The sequence below is a fragment of the Papio anubis genome, chromosome 7 (genome assembly GCF_008728515.1).
Source record: "Papio anubis isolate 15944 chromosome 7, Panubis1.0, whole genome shotgun sequence".
Classification (NCBI taxonomy): Eukaryota; Metazoa; Chordata; class Mammalia; order Primates; family Cercopithecidae; genus Papio; species Papio anubis.
In genome coordinates, this window is record NC_044982.1 from 108,574,493 (window position 1) to 108,598,964 (window position 24,472).

General features: G+C 42.6%; 1 protein-coding gene across 6 annotated transcripts in view; it reads right to left on the reverse strand.

Moving 5' to 3' along the window:
- Positions 1-24,472, reverse strand: part of ARNT2 (aryl hydrocarbon receptor nuclear translocator 2) — a 202,018-nt gene that overhangs the window by 77,102 nt on the left and 100,444 nt on the right. For all 6 annotated transcript variants that reach the window (XM_031668435.1, XM_017960858.3, XM_017960857.3 and 3 more), the window contains exons 6-8: positions 17,813-17,915; positions 12,086-12,151; positions 11,657-11,742 (exon numbers count right to left, since the gene is read on the reverse strand). In XM_031668435.1, the coding sequence (XP_031524295.1) occupies positions 11,657-11,742; positions 12,086-12,151; positions 17,813-17,915 (255 nt within the window). The remainder of the gene's footprint in view (positions 1-11,656; positions 11,743-12,085; positions 12,152-17,812; positions 17,916-24,472) is intronic.

Below are 24,472 nucleotides of genomic sequence, written 5' to 3' on the forward strand. Positions count from 1 at the left end.
GACCACTCAATTCAATTGTTTGGAATGCCTCTTCAGAAAATTTAGATTGATTTTGCAAAAATGACATATTCTTTGATTATTAAAGTCATATAAAAATTTGGAAAACACAGAAATGAATAGAAAAGAAAAAGTAGCCAACAATCTACTATACAGAGATAACAGTGATTAATATTCTCTGTATAACTTTTCAATATATATCTATATCTATATATAGATATACTGGATTCATTTATAATTTAAAAATAAAATTGGGATCATGAAGTGCATGTTTTATAGCCTGTTACTCTTTTTAATACTTCTTAGCACTTTTTTTTTTTTTTTTTTTTGAGACAGAGTCTCACTCTGTCGCCCAGGCTGGAGTGCAGTGGCGCAATTTCTGCTCTGCTCACTGCAAGCTCCGCCTCCCAGGTTCATGCCATTCTCCTGCCTCAGCCTCCCGAGTAGCTGGGACTACAGGTGCCCACCATCACACCTGGCTAATTTTTGTATTTTTAGTAGAGACAGGGTTTCACCATATTAGCCAGGATGGTCTCAATCTCCTGACCTCGTGATCTGCCCGCCTCGGCCTCCCAAAGTGCTAGGATTACAGGCGTCAGCCACTGCGCCCGCCAGCACTTTGTTCTTAAATATCCTCTAAAAGGATGCCTGTTTAATTATTGTCCGGTATTTTATCGTGTAGATGTCCCATGCTATTTCTAACCAATTCTTTATCACTGAAATGTAATTAATTTGAGGTTTTCACAATTACTATTAATGCTTGAACACACATGCACATATCTCTGATTAATTCCTTGAAATAAGTTCCTAAAAGCATAATTTCTGTATCTCAAGAGGTGCACATTTTAAGATATTTAATACATACTGCCAGGTTATTCTACAAAAGGTTTGTACTAACTTATTTTCTCACCAGCAGTACCTAAAAGCGTCCATTTTTTTAACTTTACCAACATTGTGTATTTTGTCTTTTCTACTTTTTGCCTTTCGATAAGTAAGAGGAGAAGGTAACAAATTGTTTTAATTTGCAGTTCTGATTAATAGTGAGGCTAACTTTTTCCATATGTTTAGTGTCTCTATGTACACATTTTTTAGCACGCTGTTCATTGCCTTTGCTCATTTCTCTCTATTAAGTTAAACTCTGCCTTCTGGTAACTTTCCCTGTTTCATCCAAATTGTGCCTTCTGGAACTATCCTAAGTGAGATTAATTCCTCCTTCATAAGACACCCCCTCAAATACTTGAAGACAGAAATCATGTCTCACTTTCTCCAAGATAAACACCCCGGCTCCTTCCATCATTTCTCATGCAGCAAAGTTTCAAGGGCCATCGTTGAAGACTTAATGCATAGTAGTCCCACTGCTCTATTACCCTGTGCACTCACACTCACAGTCACAGACCTTCACGCAACTTCAGAAAAGCTTATCCTGAATCCTCTTTGCAGCCTCTCTGGATGCAGTCACCTGTCTGCACCTTGGGCCTCAGCCTCCTTTCTCACACTCCATAAGGACACTAAAAGTGAGTCCATGATCAAGGCATTTACCATGTGATATCAGGGGCCTGGAGCTCAAATAAAGTGGTAAGAAGATCACTTTGAGACTAGAAGCAGGAAGAGAAATATGCCTGGTATAATTAGAATGATTAACTCAAGTGAAGAAAGCATTAGGAAGAATGAGATGGTCACCTTGGAATGGGGCAGAATTTGTCAGTACCAATCCTGCAGTATTATGGGCTTCCTCTAGGAACCCTGTCCTAACCCCAGGCAAGTTAGGGACCCTTCCTCTGTCCCCCGCAAGGCTGACTGCCCTGCCCACACTCCCTGTAGTCACCTGTGCGTGCACTGATCTCCCCACCAATCTGTGCAATCCCTGAAGGATGGGTCTGCGTTTGTGCCCCTGAGAGCCTGGCTCAACAGCTGCCACCCATGGGGCCAGCACACATGCTCAGTGAACTGGACCACTCTCGGAAATCTCCCTCTCAGTGGTCCACATCCCTTTACTCTTAATTTCTTCTCAGCAAACAAACTTCTAATACAAATGTGGTTTCTCAAGTACTCAAAACTGATGGGTTCACAAGACATTGGACATGAGCATCCATGCCAGGGACAAGGAGCCCCATGACATTACTGAATCGCACCTGGCTAAAACATTCACTTATGAAAACTCTTTCACACTCCCTGGCTCTCAGAAATTCTAGAACATTGTCAAGACTTTCTGGATCTACAAAGCCGAGGTCCAGGCTCTGAACACTGGGAAGGTATTGCTGCTTAGGATCGCTACCCTTGAGTCCAGCTGGAGGCCTTTGGCAAACAATATCCTGACATTTCTGTGCATTAGGGTCTAAGTAGAAAAAATTTTTTAATGTATGTGTATATATATATACACATATCTATGTAAACGTCAAACAGATATATATATATACGTGCATGTATATGTAGTCATGCAGTCATGCAGTTGTTTTGGTTAACGACAGATTGCATATATGACAGTGGTCCCATAAGATTACAATACCATATTTTTTTTTAATTATTATTATACTTTAAGTTCTAGGGTACATGTGCGTAACGTGCAGGTTTGTTACATATGTATACTTGTGCCATGTTGGTGTGCTGCACCCATCAACTCGTCAGCACCCATCAACTCGTCATTTACATCAGGTATAACTCCCAATGCAATACCTCTCCCCTCCCCTCTCCCCATGATAGGCCCCGGTGTGTGATGTTCCCCTTCCCAAGTCCAAGTGATCTCATTGTTCAGTTCCCACCTATACGTGAGAACATGCGGTGTTTGGTTTTCTGTTCTTGTGATAGTTTGCTAAGAATGATGGTTTCCAGCTGCATCCATGTCCCTACAAAGGAAACAAACTCATCGTTTTTTATGGCTGCATAGTATTCCGTGGTGTATATGTGCCACATTTTCTTAATCCAGTCTGTCACTGATGAACATTTGGGTTGATTCCAAGTCTGTGCTATTGTGAATAGTGCCGCAATAAACATACTGTGCATGTGTCTTTATAGCAGCATGATTTATAATCCTTTGGGTATATACCCAGTAATGGGATGGCTGGGTCAACAATACCATATTTTTATTACACCTTTTCTATGTTTAGATACACAAATACTCACCATTGTGTTACAACTGCTAAAATATTCAGTACAGTAACATGCTGTACAGATTTGTAGCCTAGGAGCAATAGGCTATCCCACATAGCCTAGGTGTGTTGTAGGCTATACCATCTACGTCTGTGTAAGCACATGCTATGATGTTCACACAATGACTAAATTGCCTAATGACACGTTTCTCAGGATGTATTCTCATTATTAAGCGATGCGTGACTCTATATGTATACATATGTATGTATACGCTGATTAAGGGCACAAACTTAAGAATCAAGCTAGCTGGGTCCACATTCTGGTCCATTATGTACGCACTAGCTGTATGAGTTTAGGCAGGTTATATCTCTGTGCCTCAGTTTGCTTGTTTATCACATAAAAATAATAGCATCCATTCCATGCAGCTGTTGTGATGATTAAATGAGTTAATGTAGCTAAAACATTTATAATTACATCTGACACATAGTAAGCATTCGGTATTTATTATTATTATTTACATTTAAGAACTGCATTAAGGTGCTTACTATATTTGTGAATATAGAAAATTCATTCTTTTTACTTTTTAAACAGTATCTAAAATTATTTTGTTTTCAAATCATCCACATGTTCACGGAAGGCCTCACATACAAGGTCAGAGGTATAGTCCACTAGAAGACAGCAAGGCTTCACTCTCTATTGACAGAGCATGGTAAGAAGCAAAGGATGTATGTGACAGGTCTATGAGCTGGTCAGAGATAGGACTTGGATCATTCTCCTAATAGTAGAGATTCAATTTGTCACTACCAGAATCCATTATTAACATAACCCATTGCCCAAAAGAGGCAATGATACATATTAAGTTTAAGCTAGTTTATCTTAGAATTCATAATTTTTTCATTTGCTTGCCAATTACCAACATTCTATAAAACATTTTATTTACTCCAAGCACGAAGTTGGCATTGGCATTTCTTCAAATGTATATTTTGCTGTATGCTTTGTGTTCCTGTGTATTAAAATATTTATTTACACAGACTGCACTGACCCATGTATAGGAATTTAATAAATATTTACATTTTGTAGCTTGATTTATAACAATTATTATTGCTATAGCTGCTTTTTCCTTATGTACCTTTTACAAATTGATGCAAATTTATTCAATATCATGATTTATTTGTGTAGTCATGAAATACACTATTGGTATTTGCTTTTATATTATAAAAATATATAGTTGATACATTTTTACCAGTAAATTTGTTGGGATTTTGTTGCCAGGATATTTTGTGTACCACAATTTTTTATAGTATGATTTTTAATTTGTTATGCTTTAACTCTTCTCCTGTTTAGGAAAAAAAAAGTGTAACCCGCTGCCAGCACTCATTTAATTTTACATAAACATGCTGTTTGAGTCTGAAGAAAATCTGACTAATTTCAATGTGAAAATAAAATATACAATCTGTTCTTTGAGTTATTTCTAAACAGAATTAACATCAGAATCATCTGAATCATCAGAATTGTCTATCTCAGTAAAATCAGATTCATCAAATGAATCTTCGGCCAACAACTGTTCAAGAACAATGTTACCAACATGCCTAGGAATGCTACATTTTCTAGGATTTGTATTTTCAGCAATTGAGAATTACTGTATTTTGTAAATGGAAATATCATTACTAAACACAGACTGCTATAATTAGAATATGTCTTTTGTTTCCAAAGCCAATACACTAGAGCAATGTGACAACAACAAAAGCAAGATACTTTGTGGCAAGGTTATCTTGGGGTGAATGCTGTAGCCACAAGCGCTATAGGCAAGTATTCTCAGGGCAAATGGGAAAAGGGTTAAACATAGGCAAAAATAGAAAATATAACAAACATCCATATATACAAACACAGATTTTTTTCCCTAGCTTTACAGAAATATGATCAGTATATGAAAAACTGTACATAATTAACAAATCCAATTTGGTACGTTTGGACATATGTATACACTCACGTTATCATCTCCACAATCAAGGTAGTAAACATACCCATGACCTCCAAAAGTTTCCTTTCGTACGTTTGTTGGTATTTATTTATTTATTTTTGTGGTAAGAACACAGCATGAGATCTACTCTCTTAAATGTCTAGGTGCACAGTATCTTATTGTTAACCATAGGTATTATATTGTACAGCAAATCTCTGTAATTTACTCGTCTTGCTTAACTACCTTCTTCAATATACAGATTTAAACATGTTAACATTCTGCCACATTTACTTCATGTTATCTTTATATTAGAGAAATAAAAAATATCCAGTGTAATTGGAGGGCTTCCTGATACCATTCTGCTTCCTTTCTCCCCAGAGGTAAACAGAGGTTTACGACTTTAATAACCGTGTGTACACTGATGACTCCTGAGTCTACATCTTCAGCGTGAACTATCTAATATTCTGTATATTTGATTAGTCATCTTGTTTATTGCCCATTTTTATCTTCAGAGTACAGAACTGTGTCTATTTTGCACATGTGAAAGGAAAATAAATCTCGGGACCCCTAACTCACTAATCCAAAGGGAAAAGTCAAACTGGGAACTGGGTCATGCAAACCTGCCTCGCATTTGGTTCCTAAATAAGATAGGTACAAATATTAAAAAAAAAAAAAAAAAAAAAAGCAGCCAGGCATGGTGGCTCACGCCTAGAATCCCAGCACTTTGGGAGGCCACTTTGGGAGGCTGAGGCAGGCAGATCACGAGGTCAGGAGGTCAAGACCATCTCGGCTAACACGGTGAAACCCCATCTCTAGTAAAAAAGAAAAAAAAATACAAAAAATTAGCCGGGCGTGGTGGCGGGTGCCTGCAGTCCCAGTTACTCGGGAGGCTGAGGCAGAAGAATGGCATGAACCAGGGAGGTAGAGCTTGCAGTGAACAGAGATCACACCACTGCACTCCAGCCTGGGCGAGAGAGCGAGACTCCATCTCAAAAAAAAAAAAAAAAAGCTACATACCTCCCCACAATTTGCCCATAAGGAAATTCCTTGTGGGCTCCAAATCTTTACCCTAAAATAGTCCTGGTGAATTTCACCCTGGCAATGAAAATTGATAGCTTATCTTCACAGATGTGAGACAAAGGACAGAGCTCAAAGATATCCTTCTGCTCACCTGAGACAAATGCATATCTGACTGCTTCCTCTGCTCTACTGTTGATGTTATCTTATGTGAACATGCAGATTCATTGAGTCAGATGAAGGCATAAGTGACTATTTACCGCTCCCTCACATATAAATTGTATGTTCAGTGAAAGGCTGATCAAAGACTCAAAAGGATGCAAGTGTTTTTCTCTTATCTATCTGCACCTTTTAAAAAATTTATTCCTCTTCCCCCAAGATCCACCCTTTTCCCTTTAAATATCGAAGCCCTCAAAATCATCTTTGGAGAAAGGCATATACCTATCTCCCAGGCACATTTCCTCAACTTCGGCAAATAAATCTCCTAAAATGATTGAGACTTGCCTTGATCATTTTCACTGATTTACATACACTACAATATCTACAGTGCCTGGAACAATGCCTCGCACATACATTGTAGGTGGTCAACAAATACATGTTGAATGAATGAATGAAACAATATTTTTAACTTTACTATATGAATGTATTATTAATGTGTTTTTAAATGTACACAAATCGGCCCCCACACTTTCATGGGTTTTACCTCCGGGAACCCACCAGGTTCTCACAGTGAAAAACCAAGAAAAATCCCCACCCCCTATCTCTGGTAGCGGGAGATACAAAGTAACCATTTTGAAATATGTCCGAGCATTCTCCATAACAAAGACCTACTCTCCAAGAGAAAAGACTTTACCAGAACCTTATGTCACCTACAGAAAAGGGGACTTACTCAATTCCAGCCCAACTCTATCCTTCCCATATGGCCTAAGGTGAGGGGGAGATAAGAAACACTTGTGAAGGTCACAGCCCCAGGACACAGGCCCATGAGGTTTAATCATAAGATTATAGAACAATTTCTCTCCCCCTGCTCCTCATCCCACATCAGCAGGGCTCAATGCAAGGCATACTCTATTTAAGACTATTTAAGAAAAAGCTATTTGAACCAGGAGCCAGGGCTCCTGCCTGTAATCCCAGCATTTTGGGAGGCCAAGGCAGGAAGATCACCAAGTCAGAAGATCGAGACCACCATGGCCAATATGGTGAAACTCCATCTTCACTAAAAACACAAAAATTAGCTGGCCATGGTGGTGCACACCTGCAGTCCCAGCTACTCAGGAGGCTGAGACAGGAGAATTGCTTGAACCTGGGAGGCGGAGGTTGCAGTGAGCTGAGATTGCACCACTGCACTCAGCCTGGTGACAGAGCAAGACTCCATCTCAAAAAAAAAGGAACAGAAAAAGAGAAAGCTCTTTGGAAAATCAAAGATAGTAGGGGAGAAAAACAAGGAATTTATAGCCTCTGGAAGCTATAGCTACAATATTTAAAACATTAAACACAGTCCAACTTCTAGGAATATTAATATAAAACCCCACACCAAAGGCCTAGTTACCTCAGTTCCTATTACCTGATATATCATGTCTGGATTTCAACAAAGAATTACATGGCATACTAATAAGCTAGAAAAAAATCACAGTTTGAAGAGACAAAGTGAGCACTGCAACCAGACTCAGGTGTGAAACGGATTTTGAAACTACCAGATGTTTAAAATAATTATGATTAATAACTTATAAACTTTCATGGAAAATGTAAACAATACGCAAGTACAGATGTATAATGTAAAGCAGAGAGATGGAAACGCTTAAGAAAGAATTAAAAAGAAATACTCAAATTAAAAAACACTGTGACAGAAATGAAGAAGGCCTTTGATAGACTCATCAGTAAACTGAACACAGTCAAGGAAAGTTTTGATAGACTCATCAGTAGGCTGAACACAGCCAAGGAAAGTATCAGTGAACTTGAAAATATATCAATTTGAAACTTTCCAAACTGAAATGCAAAGAGAAAAAAAGAATAATAAAAAAAAGAACAGAACACTCAAAAATTGTGGTACAATTTCAAAAGATATAATATTTGTGTAATTGGAATACAAAAGGAGAAGGAAAAAATGGAGCAGAAGAAATATTTTTTAAAACGATGTCTGAAAAATGTCTAAAGTTAATGAGAGACATCAAACCACAGATCCAGGAGCCTCAGAGAATACCAAGCAGTATTACAAACAAACAAACAAACCCCTCTATATTTAGGCACATTACATTCAAACTGAAGGAGACCAAACATAAAGAGACACTCTTAAAAGAAGCTAGAAAAAAATAATCCCACACTACCTATAGAAGAACAAGGATAAGAATTATGTGGACTTCTCTTCAGAAACCATGTTAACAAGAAGAGAATGAAGTGAAATATTTAAAGCACTGAAAGAAAGTAGCTGCCAACCTATATTTTTATATCTCATAATTTCAATCCTTCAAATGTGAAGGAGAAATAAAGACTTTCTACAAAAAATCAAAAACAGACTTCATCACCAGTAGAGTGGCCCTGTAAGAAATATTAAAATAAGTTCCTTGGAAGAAGAGCATCAGAGAAAGAAAAAATAAAGATAAAATAAAACATTTTATTTTTGTTACTTAAAATTGATCTAATAGATACCTGTTTGTTCAAAGTAATAACAGTAACAATGTATTGGGTGATGATAGCATACAAATAAGTGACACAAACGAGAGCAATAGTATAAGAAATGAAAAGACAGGGCCGGGCGCGGTGGCTCAAGCCTGTAATCCCAGCACTTTGGGAGGCCGAGACGGGCAGATCACGAGGTCAGGAGATCGAGACCATCCTGGCTAACACCGTGAAACCCCGTCTCTACTAAAAATACAAAAAACTAGCCGGGCGAGGTGGCGGGCGCCTGTAGTCCCAGCTACTTGGGAGGCTGAGGCAGAAGAATGGCGTAAACCCGGGAGGCGGAGCTTGCAGTGAGCTGAGATCCGGCCACTGCACTCCAGCCCGGGCTACCGAGCAAGACTCCGCCTCAAAAAAAAAAAAAAAAAAAAAAAGAAATGAAAAGACAGAAGAAGGAAGATTTTATTATAAGGTGCCTGCCCTATACATGAAGAGGCATAATATTTTTTGAACATGGATGTGTGTGTGTGTGTGTGTGTGTGTGTGTGTGTGTGTATATATATATATATATATATATATGTAATGGTATATAATAATTGTAAATGTATGCTGCAAACTTAGGGCAAAGAATAAAAATATTTTTAAAGAAACTAAAAAAGGCAAAAAAAATAGGAGGCAAATAAAGAATGAGAGAAATGAATAGAAAACATGGTAGCTATCAATCAAATTATATCAATAATCATGCTAAATGTAACTGGTCTAAATGTATCAATTAAAAGATTATGAGAGTGGATTAAAAAACGAGATCCAGCTATATGTTGTTTACAAGAAACCAACTTTAAATATAAAAACACAGCTAAGTTGTAAGTAAAAGGATAGAGAAAGATATACCATGCTAACAGTAATTAAAAGAAAGTTGGAGAAACTCTATTAATTTCATACAAAGCAGAATTCAGAGCAAGGAAAATTATCAGGGATAAAAAGGAACAATTTTCTTTGAAAATATAACAATCCCTAACATATGTGCACCAAACAACAGAGCATCAAAATATGTGAGGCAAAAAAAGACCTACAAGGAGAAATAGGAAAATCCACTGTTATAATTGGAGATTTCAACATTCCTCCTTCAGTAATTGCTACATTGAGCAGGCAAAAAAGTCAATACAAACACAGTTGCCCTCAACAGCACTATCAATCATCTTGATCAAATTGACGTTTAAAGAATACTTCATCTGGCTGGGTGTGGTGGCTCATACCTGTCATCCCAGCACTTTGGGAGGCCAATGCAGGTGGATCACCTGAGGTCAGGAGTTCAAGACCAGCCTGGCCAACATGGTGAAACTCCATCTCTACTAAAAATACAAAAAATTAGTCAGGCATGGTGGCACATGCCTGTAATCCCAGCTACTCAGGAGGCTGAGGCAGGAGTATTGCTTGAACCTGGGAGGCAGAGGTTGCAGTGAGCCCAGATCATGCCATTGCTTTCCAGCCTGGGTAACAAGAGCGAAACTCCATCTCAAAAAAAAAAAAAAAAAAGAATACTTTATCCAACAACAGCAGAATACACATTGTTCTCAAGCTGACATGAAACAGTCAATGAGATATACATACTACATTCTGGGCCATAAAGTGAACAAAAATTATTTAACATTGCATATATTTTTTTGTTTAAGAACAAATTTATTGATATATAGTTCACATCAGTGGTTTTTAATATAGTTACATAGCAATGCAACTATTACCACTATGTAATTTTAGAACACCTCTGTCACCCCTAAAAGAACATTGTATCCATTACCAGTCATTCCTCATTCTTCCCTGCAGTACCAAGAAACCACAAACCTACTTTCTGTCTTCACGAATTTGCCTATTCTGGACATTTTACATAAATGAAATCATATGACATGTGGGCTTTTGTGTCTGACTCTGTTCACTTAGCATGATATTTTTAAGGTTTGTCCATAATATAGCATGTATCAATACTTCATTGCTTTTTATTCCTGAATAATACTCTATTACAAGAATATACCACATTTTATTTATCTATTCATCACTTGGTGTACATTTGAGTTGTTTCCATTTTTTGGACATTATGGATAATGTTGCTATGAACATTTTCAATTCTCTTGGTTGTATATTTAGGAGTGAAAATTGCTGAATTATATGGTAACTCTGTTTTTAGTATTTTCAGGAACCGCCAGACTGTTTTCCCAAGTGGCTATACTATTTTACATTCCCACCAGCAATGTATGAGGATTCCAGTTGCTCCATATCCTCACCAACATTTGTTGTTACTTGTCTTTTAACCATCTTAGTGAGAATGCGATGTATCTCACTGTGGCTTTTATTGTAATGATTTAGATACACTCATCATTTCAAATTGCCACTCTGACTTTATAGAATGCTCTGGGTGACAGAACCTAGAAGTGAGTTGCTAAAACTCCAATCACCTTTGTACAATTAGCTCTTATTTTTTATTTATTTATTTATTTATTTTTTGAGATGGAGTCTCGCTGTGTTGCCCAGGCTGGAACGCAGTGGCGAAATCTTGGCTCACTGCAACCTCCGCCTCCTGGGTTCAAGTGATTCTCCTGCCTCAGCCTCCCAAGTAGCTGGGACCACAGGCATGTGCCACCATGCCTGGCTAATTTTTTGTATTTTTAGTAGACACAGGGATTCACCATGTTAGCCAGGGTGGTCTCAATCTCCTGATTCCATGATCCGCCCGCCTCAGCCTCCCAAAGTGCTGGGATTACAGGCATGAGCCACTGCACCCAGCTGTACAATTAGCTCTTTATAGAAACCTTTGTTTCAAGTAACAGGATGTTTTCCAATTACAAAGATCATTGTGTTCTAACTACAAAGAAAAATAAGGATATTTTCCCACCTATTCCTATAAGAATAGTTTTCTAACACAGCACCATGATCAGGTATGAGCAGCACCCAGTTCCCTTGGAATTTATATGCAGGTCTCCTTACCTGCTGGTGGCCAGGCCTTGATGTATCCTGTGCAGTGGACCACAGCATATTGGGCTTCTCCTTCTTTCACAGGGCCAAGACCATTCCTAAAAAAGAACATTTGTGAAATTGTTTTCATCATATGAGGGTGAGGCAAGGATGTTGATGACTCCTCTGGCATCTAAGCTACTGGGTTTCTTTGTCTGCCTTTGTGGTTTTGAATCTTGACTCCCCACCATCCTCTGTTCCTTCCTCCCACATGGTCTGAAAATCAAAACTAAATTCCACCCAACTCCCTGTTTTCTCTCATCTCTGCCACTGCCACCCTGATGTCTGGTTCTCTCAGTCCTCACCACACTAAGACCCTTCTTTAATCTAGACTGCTTAGCTTAGGGTGTTTAGACTATCAACCAGAACAGTCCCATAACACACATCAGAAGAGATACTGACCTGAACCTTTTCCTCATGGTGGTTATTCTGTTTAGAGGAAGGTGGTCCAAAGGAGCATTTCCACACCTGAGATGTGACAAATGTATTAGAACGAGCAAAGACCCAGGCAAGTTTATTCAGTATATGGTGCTGCTGTCAAGCAGATGAGCCTTAATTCACGCTTACACATTTATTCAGGTGAGGCCTATAGCCAATTTTCTTCAACAGTGCAGAAGCAGACCTGTATGCCTTTGAATGTTTTTTTTCATGCCACTGAAAAAAGGAGAATGTGACCCACTTTACAACACACACTGAAATTAGGCTCAGTCCAGAAGCTGGAGACCTACAGAAAGACTCTAGAAGAAACCTGGCCATGCTCAGTCCTGCAGATCATTTCAGTGGAACTCCATGGCTTTTAGGAAAGAAGGGAAGAGGGTGATGACAGCAATAATGTCCCTTTAGGCCTGAACAGAGACATCAACTCAAAACAGATGTTGCCAGTTAATGAACAGTAGCATTTTCTTAGGCTTTAGCATCACAGCTGTGGAAACTCTCTCCTCCCATACGCTGTTCTGGCTCTAGGGACAACCAGACAGCTGGAAGTCTGCTCATGGCTGAGGAGATCGTGGGGATGAGAGATAAACAGGTAGAGAATTCAGTCTTTCTGTGGGCCCCTATCTGTGAGGCAGGGGATGGTAGCATCAAACTGCACACTCTGGGACAACCTTTTCTGCCTCCCTTTTCAATGACCCTCTCAGCATCTCAGGTGCTGAACACCCATAGCCTGCACCATGGCCAGGCTCTGATTGCTGCTTGGTATATCCATTTTTTCATGTGCATTTCCATTTCCCAACTACATCACAAGTGATATCCTGAATATCTTAATTTCAATACAGCAGAGATAAGAGTCTAATTATACTCTGAGACCTTAGACAGCTGCGAGCACTAGTGTGGACTTCACAGGAGGCTCATCCCATGTCATTGCTGCCCCAGCAATGTTTGGCCCTCTACCCTTTTCTGGCCGACTGTGCCCAGTGCTTTGCTGAAAGTAGGCTGTTTTATTTGGAGGAAAATATTATGTTCTCAGTAGATGGCAGTGCTGCCCACCTCTCAGGTAAACACAGGCAGTACGGACCTGGCACTTCAAAGAGCAACCAATATCACACTCCCTGGAAGGACACAAGGGCAGGGAAGGGACTGCACGCATTTCATTGACAGGGCAGTGATAGTGGCTTTATCGGCTAATAGAAATGATATACTATGGCACTTTCAATCAATTTATTCATAAGGGAATTGCTTAGATGGTACAATTAAGATTTGTATTGCTGGTGCTCTACTGAATGTCTACTAAGCTAGGATAGGCATTTATTCACCCAAGCACTGCAGGACAAACGTGCCATGACTGACTACACTAACTGATGGCATTTCATCCCTGGGTGGACAGCAATGGAAGTGGATCCCACTGCCCAGCTTGCCCCTGCTGCTGAAGGAGGGCAGGCAGTCTGTAGGGACCCAGTCCTAAGTTAAATGGAGACAAGCGTGCATTCTGTCATTTCAGTACCATCCTGTGACCTGAGGCAGGTGGTGAAGAGGATTTCATCTGTGCCTTCAAGAAGAATTCCAGAGGCTCAGCCTCAAGAAGAGGAGACTCAGAGAAAAGAACATCGAGGTTCAAATCCCCGAAGGGCCATTTCTTGTAAAACAGAACAAAAGGTCTCTGCCAGCTCTGAGGGCCCAAGGAGCGAGTGAGAGAGGCAGGTCTCCCCTCAACACAGGCAACCTTGGTGATCTGAGGGAGACCAACCAGCCTGTACATAAACAGGTTTTGCTTAAAAAGTGTAGTTGCTTTAAAAGATTAATTTGAATCAGGGAAAATAGACACTTATTTTAAAGCACCTATTGTTTGGAACTTCATAGTATGCAGCAGATGTCCCAGTGGCAAGTCATAGATCCTGTGGCAAATCACAGTTCAGTTCCTGCAGCACGCAATTAGATGAGGGTGACATTAGTAAGTGACTCCGTTGTGCTGCTATGTGCCGTATCTCCTACGTGCCATATCTCCTGCTGATTCTCTCTCTGACGTCCAGTGATGGATCCTCAGTCTTCACATTCAGGGCTCATCAGTAGCCTTTGGCCATTGATAACTCCTTTCTTCTAGAAACTTCCTTCGTCCTCTCTTGTTCCCTTTGCCCTCTCTTCTTCCCCTCCCACCTGCCTCACTGCTCCTTCTCAGTCTCCTTTGCTGGTTCTTCCCCAATCCCCTGAGGCAGGGAAAGCACCAGGACTCAGTCCTCTGTCTTCTCCTCTGTCTATACTCACCTCCCACATGATTTCACATGCATCTCAGTTTTGAGGCCTTAGATACCATTTTATTGATGTCAATCCCCAGGTCCATATCTTCAGCCCCAACCTCTTCCTTGGATCCCAGAGCTATATGTCCAACTGTCTGCTCATCTTTTCCATCTAGTTGTATGATGGGCATCTTTTTTTTTAAACTTTTAAGTTCAGAGGTACAAGTGCGGGTTTGTTACATAGGTAAACTCGTGTCATGGGCTTTGTTGTACAGATTATTTCATCATCCAGGTATTAAGCCTGGTACCCACTAGTTATTTTTCCTGATGTTCTTCCTCCTCCTACCCTCCACCCTCCAAAAGTCCCCAGTGTGTGTTGTTCCCCTCCATGTGTCCCTGAGTTCTCATCATTTAGCTCTCACCTGTAAGTGAGAACATGTGGTATTTTGTTTTTTGTTCCTGTGTTAATTCACTAAGAATAAAGACCCAGCTGCATCCACGTCCATGCAAATGACATGATCTTTTTCTTTTTTATGACTGTGTAGTATTCCATGGTGTATATGTACCACATTTTCTTTATCCAGTCTACCACTGATGGCCATTTAGATTGATTCCATGTCTTTGCTGTTGTGAATAGTGCTGCAATAAACATATGCATGCATGTGTCTTTATAATAGAATGATTTATAGCTCTTTGGGTATATACCCAGTAATGGGATAGGGTCAAATGGTATTTCTCTTTTTAGGTCTTTGAGGAATCACCACACTGTCTTCCACAATGGCAGAACTAATTTACACTCCCACCAATACTGAATAAGTGTTCCCATTTCTCCATAACCTCACCAGCATCTGTTATTATTTTACTTTTTTTATTTTTATGTTTTATTTATTTTTGAGATGGAGTCTCACTCTGTTGCCAGGCTGGAGTGCAGTGGCGTGATCTCGGCTCACCGCAACCTCTGCCTCCCGGGTTCAAGCAATTCTCCTGCCTCAGCCTCCCGAGTGGCTGGGACTACATGCACGTGTCACCACAACCAGCTAATTTTTCTATTTTTAGTAGAGACGGGGTTTCACCATGTTGGCCAGAATAGTCTCCATCTCTTGACCTCGTGATCTGCCCACGTTGGCCTCCCAAAATGCTGGGATTACCGGCATGAGCCACCACACCCGGCCCTTTTTGACTTTTTAATAACAGCCATTCTGACTGGTGTGAGATGGTGTCTCATTGTGGTTTTGATTTGTATTTCTGTAATAATCAGTGATATTGAACTTTCTTTTTTCATATGATTGTTGGCCACTACATATGTCTTCTTCTGAAAAGCATCTGCTCATGTCCTTTGCCCACTTTTTATGGGGTTGCTTGTTTTTTTCTTGTAAATTTGTTCTTACAGATAGGCATCTTATGCTGGAATTCCCCTCGACCCCAAACCACCTCCCCCAACAACCTTTTCCATCTTAGAAAATGATAACTCAATTTTTCCAATTGAGTGGGCAAAAACTTTAGCTGTACCTTTGACTTCTCTCTTTTTCTCACACCCTACCTGAAGGCTGGCTCTATCTGTGAAATACACTCAAAATCTGAGCACTTTCTACCACAATCACATTTCTCACCTGAATCATTACAATAACCTCCTTACTTCTACCCTTCTTCTTCATCCACAGGTTTATTCTCCACAGAAAACCAGAGCAGTTTTAAAAAATTTATTCAGAACATGTAACTCTCACAATCAACTTCACTGACCTCTCATCTCATGCAGAGTAAAAGCTGAAGCGATGTAAAGTCAACATGACCTAACATCCACTACCTCTTAACCACATCTCTGTCCATTCCTTCGGCACCATACCCCATTCACTCTGCTTATGAGACAAGAACGTTCCCACTGTTCCTTGAACATGCCAAGAACATCCCTGCCTCTGGGCCTTTGCCCTTGCTATTCCCTCTACTTGCTCTTCTCTTTGCCCAGACATTCCCTTGTTTCATTCACTCACTTTCTTTAGGTCTCTGCTCAAAAGTCACCTTATCAGTGATGTCTTTCCCTCCCACCCTATATAACATAGAAATTAACAACATCTGCTATTTCCTACTCCCACTTAAGTTTGCTTTATGTTTCTTCCATAGCACTCACCAGCATCTGACATTCCATATATTTACTTGGTACTTCTGTCTACTGTGTATCACCCCTATGAAAATGAATTCTATGCAGGCAGGGATTTTGTTTGCATTATTATTATTATTACTATTATTATTATTATTATTATTATTTTAGTCTCTTTTTTTTTTTGAGACAGAGATTCACTCTGTTACCCAGGCTGGAATGCAGTGGTGCGATCTCAGCTCACCGCAACCTCTGCCTCCTGGGTTCAAGCAATCCTCTCACCTCAGCCTCCTGAGTAGCTGGGATTACAGGTGTGTGCCACCACATCCAGCTAATTTTTGTATTTTTAATAGAGACGGGGTTTCACCATGTTGGCCAGGCTGGTGATCTCAAACTCCTGACCTCAGGTGATCTGCCCACCTCAGCCTCCCAAAGTGCTGGGATTACAGGCACGAGCCACCACACCTGGCCTTGTTTGCTTTACTTAACACTGACTCCCGGCACCTTGAAGAGCACGTGGCACAGGTGGGCCCTTGACATAAATTTGTTAAATAACTGAATAAATGAATGATGAGTGGCATCACCTCGTGTCACTGTCTCATGAACTCCACAGCCCAAACAATCTCAATTCCCTGTCCTGCACCTCCCACCTTGCAGTTCGTGCCAACCATCCCTCGGGGGCACAGGGTTGAAGGTACAAAGGTGCTGAACTGGATTTGAGGATTCAAGATCTCAGCTCTCTCTTCTTCAAGGACATGGCAAAATTCCCCTGATTTCTCCAAAGTTCATTCCTGCATTTCTTCAATTATGATTTATAAATCAAATATATGTAGAACACTCTGCTAGATGTCAAGAAGGCTCAGAGAAGTCTCAATCAAAGCCTCCATCCTCAGGGCACTATAATTTACTCATGGAACCCAGACATTTACACTTAACACATCAATCAACAATACCATAGAGACCAATTAAATGTGTGAATTGTGACAGGAAATATATGAATAAGTATGAAATCAGGCCATCTTAATATAAAACATGTTGAGAACTACAGAATCTTGGAGAGGTTGGATTGGAGAAGGGTCTTAAAGATGGGTAGGAAGTAGAGTGATACAGTGGACAAGGGGGTGTGAATCTAGGAATGAGAAGAAAATGGTAAGAAATTAGACAAAGTGGGATGGTAGGAGGACGGAGAGAATCCTTCCTAGACCAAGGATCCTGTATATCCACATGCTGAGGTCAAGAAGACGAAGTCCCTGGAGTAAACCCAAGTCAGCATGTGTGACTTCAGCAGAGCTGGTCAAGGCTCTTAACAGTGACAGAGAAAGGAGCAACCACCGTGACGGCCTGCTGCTCCCCCAAACAGACCTCATCCTGCAGATGAAAGACCGCCGCGAGCCCATGCACATCCTCATGGATGACTGCTGCCCTTCTTTCTTGACCGTCCCAGTCTTCAGGTCCAAGATCCGGCCTAAGAGAGACAGAGAAGGACATGTACATGAGCCTTCGGTTGGGAGACAGAGGAGGCAGTTTGGGGGGCGCTTTCTCCAAATGCTCTGCCAAATGAGGACAAGTGTGGCTGTGCAAATTGTTTGTGTCTTGGAATTCCCAACATTCTTTGGCAAGAAACTCACATAGTGATGAAATCCATACAATTCAAAATGCTTTACTTTCTTCAGAGCCATCTACACTTGCTGCCTCTGATTTGTTGGATTCCATCGCCTGCAGTCACTCCAATTTGGCTCTCTCCCTCACCACTCCATGGAAAAGGCATTTGCCAAGGTCACCAACTTCCTTACTGCTAAATCCAAAACACGTTTTTCCTTTGTTTGATCCAACTGCTTTGCTGGGCTTTATGCGACTGCGCACTGCTCTCTTCTCAAGTATCTGCCCTCCCCTGGCTTCGGACACAGCGCTCCCGATTCCTCTCTCCTCTCTGCTCCTTTCTCCCTGAAGGCTCCAGCCTCAGCCTTCTTCTCTTCTCACTGTACATGTCCCCTACGCAATTTTATCTACACCTGGGTTTTGACAGTCACCTTTGGATGCTAATGACCCTACATCTACACCTCTAGCATCAACCCCTTCGTTTCCTTAGCCCCAGGGCCATACCATCAGCAGCTGACTATGAACCTCAAAAGCAGCTTCACCCACTCCTCCCCAAACCCTCCCTAAACATCAGCAAGGGCACTGCCATCCACATGGAAATCTAAGTCAGAAACCCAGACATTATCTCCAAGTTCCTCTCCCTCACCTCCTGCACACACATCTCTGTCCCTCCCACTATTCTGCATCCATCCCCCACCTTGCTCTTACCTCAGCGTATTTCTTCTCCCACCCCCCCATGGGGTTCTGGGCCATCAACTGACCTCCTCCCACATGGCTATTTCTATCCTGTCCTCTCCCTACTGTCTACTTCCTCCAGTATTTAAACACCACCAAATATCTTCCACCTTAGGAGAAAACAAACAAGCAAAAGACCTTCTCTGGCCCTGAAGCTCTTATCCTCTCTCTCTGCATCTGCAGTTGGAGGGTTCTGTCCACACTCACTGCCCCCTCTTGATGCCCAGCCCACTGTACCCACTGTATTGGGCCTCCACCCACTACAGCTCCATGGCAGCTGCTCCAGCCCAGGCCACAAGGACTCTCTATGTGGCCCAATTTAATACACACTCTTCAGCCCCTCTCCACCTTGTCCTTATCCTTGGCCAGTCCCTTGGAACACTCTTGCCCTAGAACACTACCTTCTCCAGCCTGTCCTGGGGCAGCCTCTTTTCCTCAGTCCAGCTCCTCCCCACTCCATGTTGGCATTCCCAGGGCTGGGCCTTGGCCTTCTCTCTCTCACTCTCTCCCAGGCACCCTTGGAGACGTTCAGCTCCACCACCTCTTACGTACTGAGGACATCAAGATGCCCGTCTCCAGCTGATAAAGCCTCCCGCCTTTGACTGAAACTCCAGTCAGCCCCCTCTGAGTCTTCTGCCTGTCTAGGACTGACCTTGAGCTTCCCTCTCTGTCCTTGCAGAACCCAATTTGAGCAAGAATTCTAACTTAGTTTGGTGAGAATCCCCCACCCTTGGTATCTGACACCTTTGATATCTACCACCCTGCACTGTCGTTAGCAAGGATTCTGTTGATTGAGTCTAACAGGAATCTCCCGACCCCTGATATTTCCTCTTAGTGATTCTCCACCCACTGCCCCCTGCCGCCACCTTGCTTCTTGCTTATAAACCCTCACTTATCCTTGTTGGAATTGGGTCCACTCTCTCCTAGCCTGCAAGACCACAGTGCAGTGGTGCCTGCACCTCTTGCCATGGCACCCCTTCAATGGAGTCTTCTTTATAGTTTTTAATAAATGTTGGGAATCATTTTTTCTTTAACACAGACCTCTCTTGGAAGCTCCTACATGTCCAACTGTCTCTTGGGTATCTCAGTGACATCTTACATTCCTCAGGTCCAAAAGCAAATTCTTCTTCCTGTCCAAAGCTGGCCTTTCTCCACAGTCCCCCATCCTTGTCATTGACACCACCACTACCCAGTTGCTCAAACTAGAAATCTAGTAGGCAAGAGCATAGACTCTGGAGCTGAGCTACCTAGCTTTAAGTCCTGCCTCCTTAGCTCACTGTGTGACCCTGGGCAAGCTACCTAACACCTCTGCGCTTCAGCTTCTTCATTGGTAAAAATGAAGATAATAATAGTACTTCCTTTAGATAGTTTTTGTGAGCATTAAATGAATTACTATTACAAAGCAACTACAACTATGTTTGGCTCTATAAATGCTTATTAAATAATGAATATGAAAAACTCCAACATTTGATCAGTCTCCAATATTCTGTCAATTCTACTTCCTGTGTATCTTTGGCCTGTGTACTTCCTGCCTCTGCACTGCTACCACCTTAGATCTGTCCCCCTCACTGCATTTCTGGATGGATGGCTACAAACGGGCAGTCATCCCTTCCTCTGGTCTTGTCCCCTTCATTCCAGCCTCTGCATTGCTACCAGAATTCTTTATTTAAAACACAAAAACAATCATGGCTCTATCATTTATGTGACCCCAGTCACTCAGCCTCACTGGTCCATGGTTTTCTCTATTGCAAAATTAAAGAGCAAGATCTTGCTTTCAAGATTATTGTGACACAACATACATAAAAGTGATTCGCACACAGGAGGCAAGCAACAAATGTGTTTCCTGGCAGGCTTAGACCAAATGACCACGTCACACTCCTCCTTGAGAGCCTTTCATGTTCTCCACTCTTAGTTGCCAGGAAAATCCAAGTCCCGCAGCCCAGTATTAAAGGCCTCCGAGGTCCGGCCCCTGCCCTCCTCTCACACTCCCTCCTCGCCCTACGCCATCCCACCACTCCACACAGGCCTCCACTGCTGGCCAGAAGGTCTCGCAACTTCCCAGTGTGCCATTCTCTCCTATCTCACCCCTGGCCCTTCCCAGCCACTTCCCCTCCCTGAGCAATCCCCTTCCCTTTGCCTGATTTCCTTTTTTTTTTTTCTTTGAGACAGGGTCTTGTTCTGTAGCCCAGGCTGGAGTGCAGTGGTGGAATCTCGGCTCACTGCAGCCTTGACCTCTGAGGCTCAAGCAATCCTCCCACCTCAGCCCCCTAAGTAGCTGGGACTACAGATGTGTGCCCCCATGTCCAGCTTATTTTTTTATTTTTTGTGGAGACGAGGACTCGCTATGTTGCTCAGTCAGGTCTTGAACTCTGGGCTGAATCATTCTTCTTGCCTCAGCCTCCCAAAGTGCTGGGACTACAGGCGTGAGCCACTGTGCTTAGCTGACTTCTGCTTTTTATCACAACTTACCCAGGGTGTCTTCTCAGTCATCATTTCACAAATATTCATTTAGCCCGGACAATATGTGAGTGACACTAATGTAAGCACAAAGAATTAAACAGGCAAAGGCCATTATATCCTAGAGGATGAGAGAGCGGACAACAACAACAAAGAGAACAGACTAAAGTAGATGAGAATAGACTCAAACAGAACAGATTGTTACACTGAGATAACAGCTAAGAACAATAAAGCCAGGAAGAGTTAGAAAGGGATGGGAGAGCTGCGGCTTTGCAGCAGACAGCGTTTCAAAAGGTTTCTATCATTTGAAATCAAAAGGGCCTTGAAGAAGACACCCTCCCCAAGCCTGGGTCCCACTGCTGCAAATGGAGGAAGGTGTGGGGGAGTGAAAACGCATGCAAGAGAGGGTGGTCATCTTCCTCGCTGCACTCCGCAGCATGCTGTGCTCTCCTTGGGCCGACTCTGTCATGCTGTGTTAGAACTATCCTGCACACATGGTCTAGAACTGTGCCTGGTCAGCTTGCTCCCCTCAACACTTGCAGCCTTCCCTTTCCACATGGACCAGGGCTCTGCAGACTGCATGACGCTCTACAAAGACCCAGCAATCACCATCACGCTGACTACTGGTACGTACATCTTTAAGCAGGATGTGTAGACCAGAATTCTACTCAGTGGAACTGTCTGACTCAGTGTGCTGAGAGCTCTGGTGCGGCCGGTGCGGGGGAGGCCCTGGGCGTCTGCTGATTCTGCGCTGTCTGCTGCCCCAGGTTTGACACCTGTCTGTCTCCTTCACAGACGGCGTCTTTTTACGGCCATGTTAGTGTAAATTGTCACTTGCTTTATCATCTACCAAATGGCAAATGGTTTCAGCTGTGAAGCAGGCCAGCATGGGGGTCTGGCAGATTCCAAAGTGTGCTCTGAAAATAAATCGCAGCTGCGTAGCACATGAGCAGTGGAACATGAGGAAATGAAAAAACACATTTCCATGATCTGCTGTCACGACCTTGAGAGACAATGGCTTCAACGTTTATTTCTCCGTGTGCTTCTCCGGTTTCCTTGGACACAATGAAGCTGCTCCTCAGGCTCCTCTGGAATGAAAGCACACCTGACTTCATACAGTAGGTGTGTTCCTGAGAGGTTGTGTGTAAACTGGATTTTTCACAAGGGTAATAGCAGTTGAGATGTACAGAAGCAGGTGGCCACCGCCCCAGCACTGGGCCGTGAATCCTGGTGTCATGGGATGGCAGTCAGCCTCCATCCCACAGGAGACTTGGGTGCTGCGTTTGCTTACTACGGGCTCCCAGTAGAGAGGCAAACAGATGTCGCTGCCAATTACACTGCTCCTAATCTAATCTTCATTCCTGACCCACAGAAGCCTGGGTTCTGCTTAGAGCCATAGGCCTGGATTCCTCGGGCTGACTCCCAGCAGATCCCTAGAGGCACAATCCATCCAGCCAAGGCTGGCTCCTTCTAGAATCCCTGCTCCCCAGCCTCATCCACTGGTCTGAAGGACTCTCGTTCTTTTGTAATCCTGTCTCTGGGCTGGTCCCATGATGCATTCCATTCTGTTTTCCTTAGCCAGTGCCTAAACAACCAGCCACCCTGGTCACCTCTCCTATGTGTACTCTTCACCCTTGATCCAAGCCCCCTGCTCCTTTCCCTCCTAATCCCCCACCGGGTGCCTTCCAGAATACCCACTTGGAAGTAAGACAACTCCTGTGTACTCAGCTCCTTACAGACACTCCCTGAAATCAACTCAACTCCCTGCCTCAGTAGAGACAAGCCTGCCCTCTGGAGGGTGCCCTCTGGAGCCTGCCCTCTGGAGAGAAGACTCAGGCTCCCATGTCCCACATGGCATGGGGTCAAAGATAGTCTTGCTGTCTTCCTCAGTCCCCGAAGCCCTTCCAAACCTGACTCCTGCGTGACATGCTCCTTCCAGACTCATGACAACCACCTCGTCCACCTACTACCCCTCCTTTGTTTCTGTTGTCTTCCCACCTCTGGGTCACTCCTCCTCCTTCATTTTAGACTTTCTGCACAGCACCCACAGCCTTTCTCTTTACCCCAAGACCTGCTATCACCCTACATGGTTTCAGCATCCATGTGGAAGGCCCACCTAACATTCCCCTCTCAGGACGTGTCCTCCTCAATTCTGAGCACGCTTTCCTCCTGTCCAGGGCAGCCAGCCATGCCCACTGCCACATCGGGGAACTTGCGGGCACCTATAACTGCTCCATCTGAAATGATACAATCAAACAGCCCCCAGGACCACAGTTAATTTTCTCACTCTGGTCCTCTCACTTTCCCCATTCTTTGAATTCAGGGAGAATCTAGTGTCGGAATTCTTGACATCCTATCAGCATCCTCCTTTTGGTACAGAGTGATGAGCTTCTCTGTGGCTCGGGGACCCAGTTGTTAGAGCACTTGGGCTCAAGTTGCACAATGGCTGGCTTTGTAAGAGGCCCCAGAAATCTTCCAACACAACCAGAAGCTGTGGAAGCAGATATTGTTCTGGGGTTGATGTACCAAGGAGAACTACTAGTGAGCTGATAAATTAGTAATTACGCTATTTCAAATGAAAAAGGCAGCAAGGATGTAAGACATGGCTCCTCCGTATGCTGGTTGCGAGAGTTTGCACAGGTCACTTCATTTCTCGGAGCCTCAGTTTCTTTGACTGGAAAATGGAATCAGGCATTCCTACTTTGAAGGGTTATGTACAGATTTGAAGACCTACACACTAGAGCTCAACAAACCCCCTTAGAGAATCAGACTACAAGTGATTGGCAGGCTCCCAGCACAGAGAGCCGCAGGAAGGGAGGGTCTCCTGAGACCAGGAGCTAGCCCCTGCCTTCTGGCTGCTGGAGGAAGAGAAGGCATTCAGACCACCCCGGAATAATGCACAGAGCACGGCCTCAGGCTACAAGATTGAATAACTTGCTATTTTTGTTTTTCTCCTTCATTTTTATTCTAAAACTAACATGGTCATTTTAGAAAAATCACGCACACGAACACTCTCACTAAGTAAAAATCCCAGATAATCTTCTCCAGAGAAAAACACTATTCACATTTAGGTGCGTTTCTGGTCAATCTTTTTCTATGCTTGCCTGCTCTTTATTTTAATTAGCTGAGGCCTCATGGTATATATTTTTCTACTTCATGTCACTTAGCATAAACTCAAGAATTTCATCACAAATCTCATTTTAAAGGCTCTTTTAATATTATTTTGAGTAG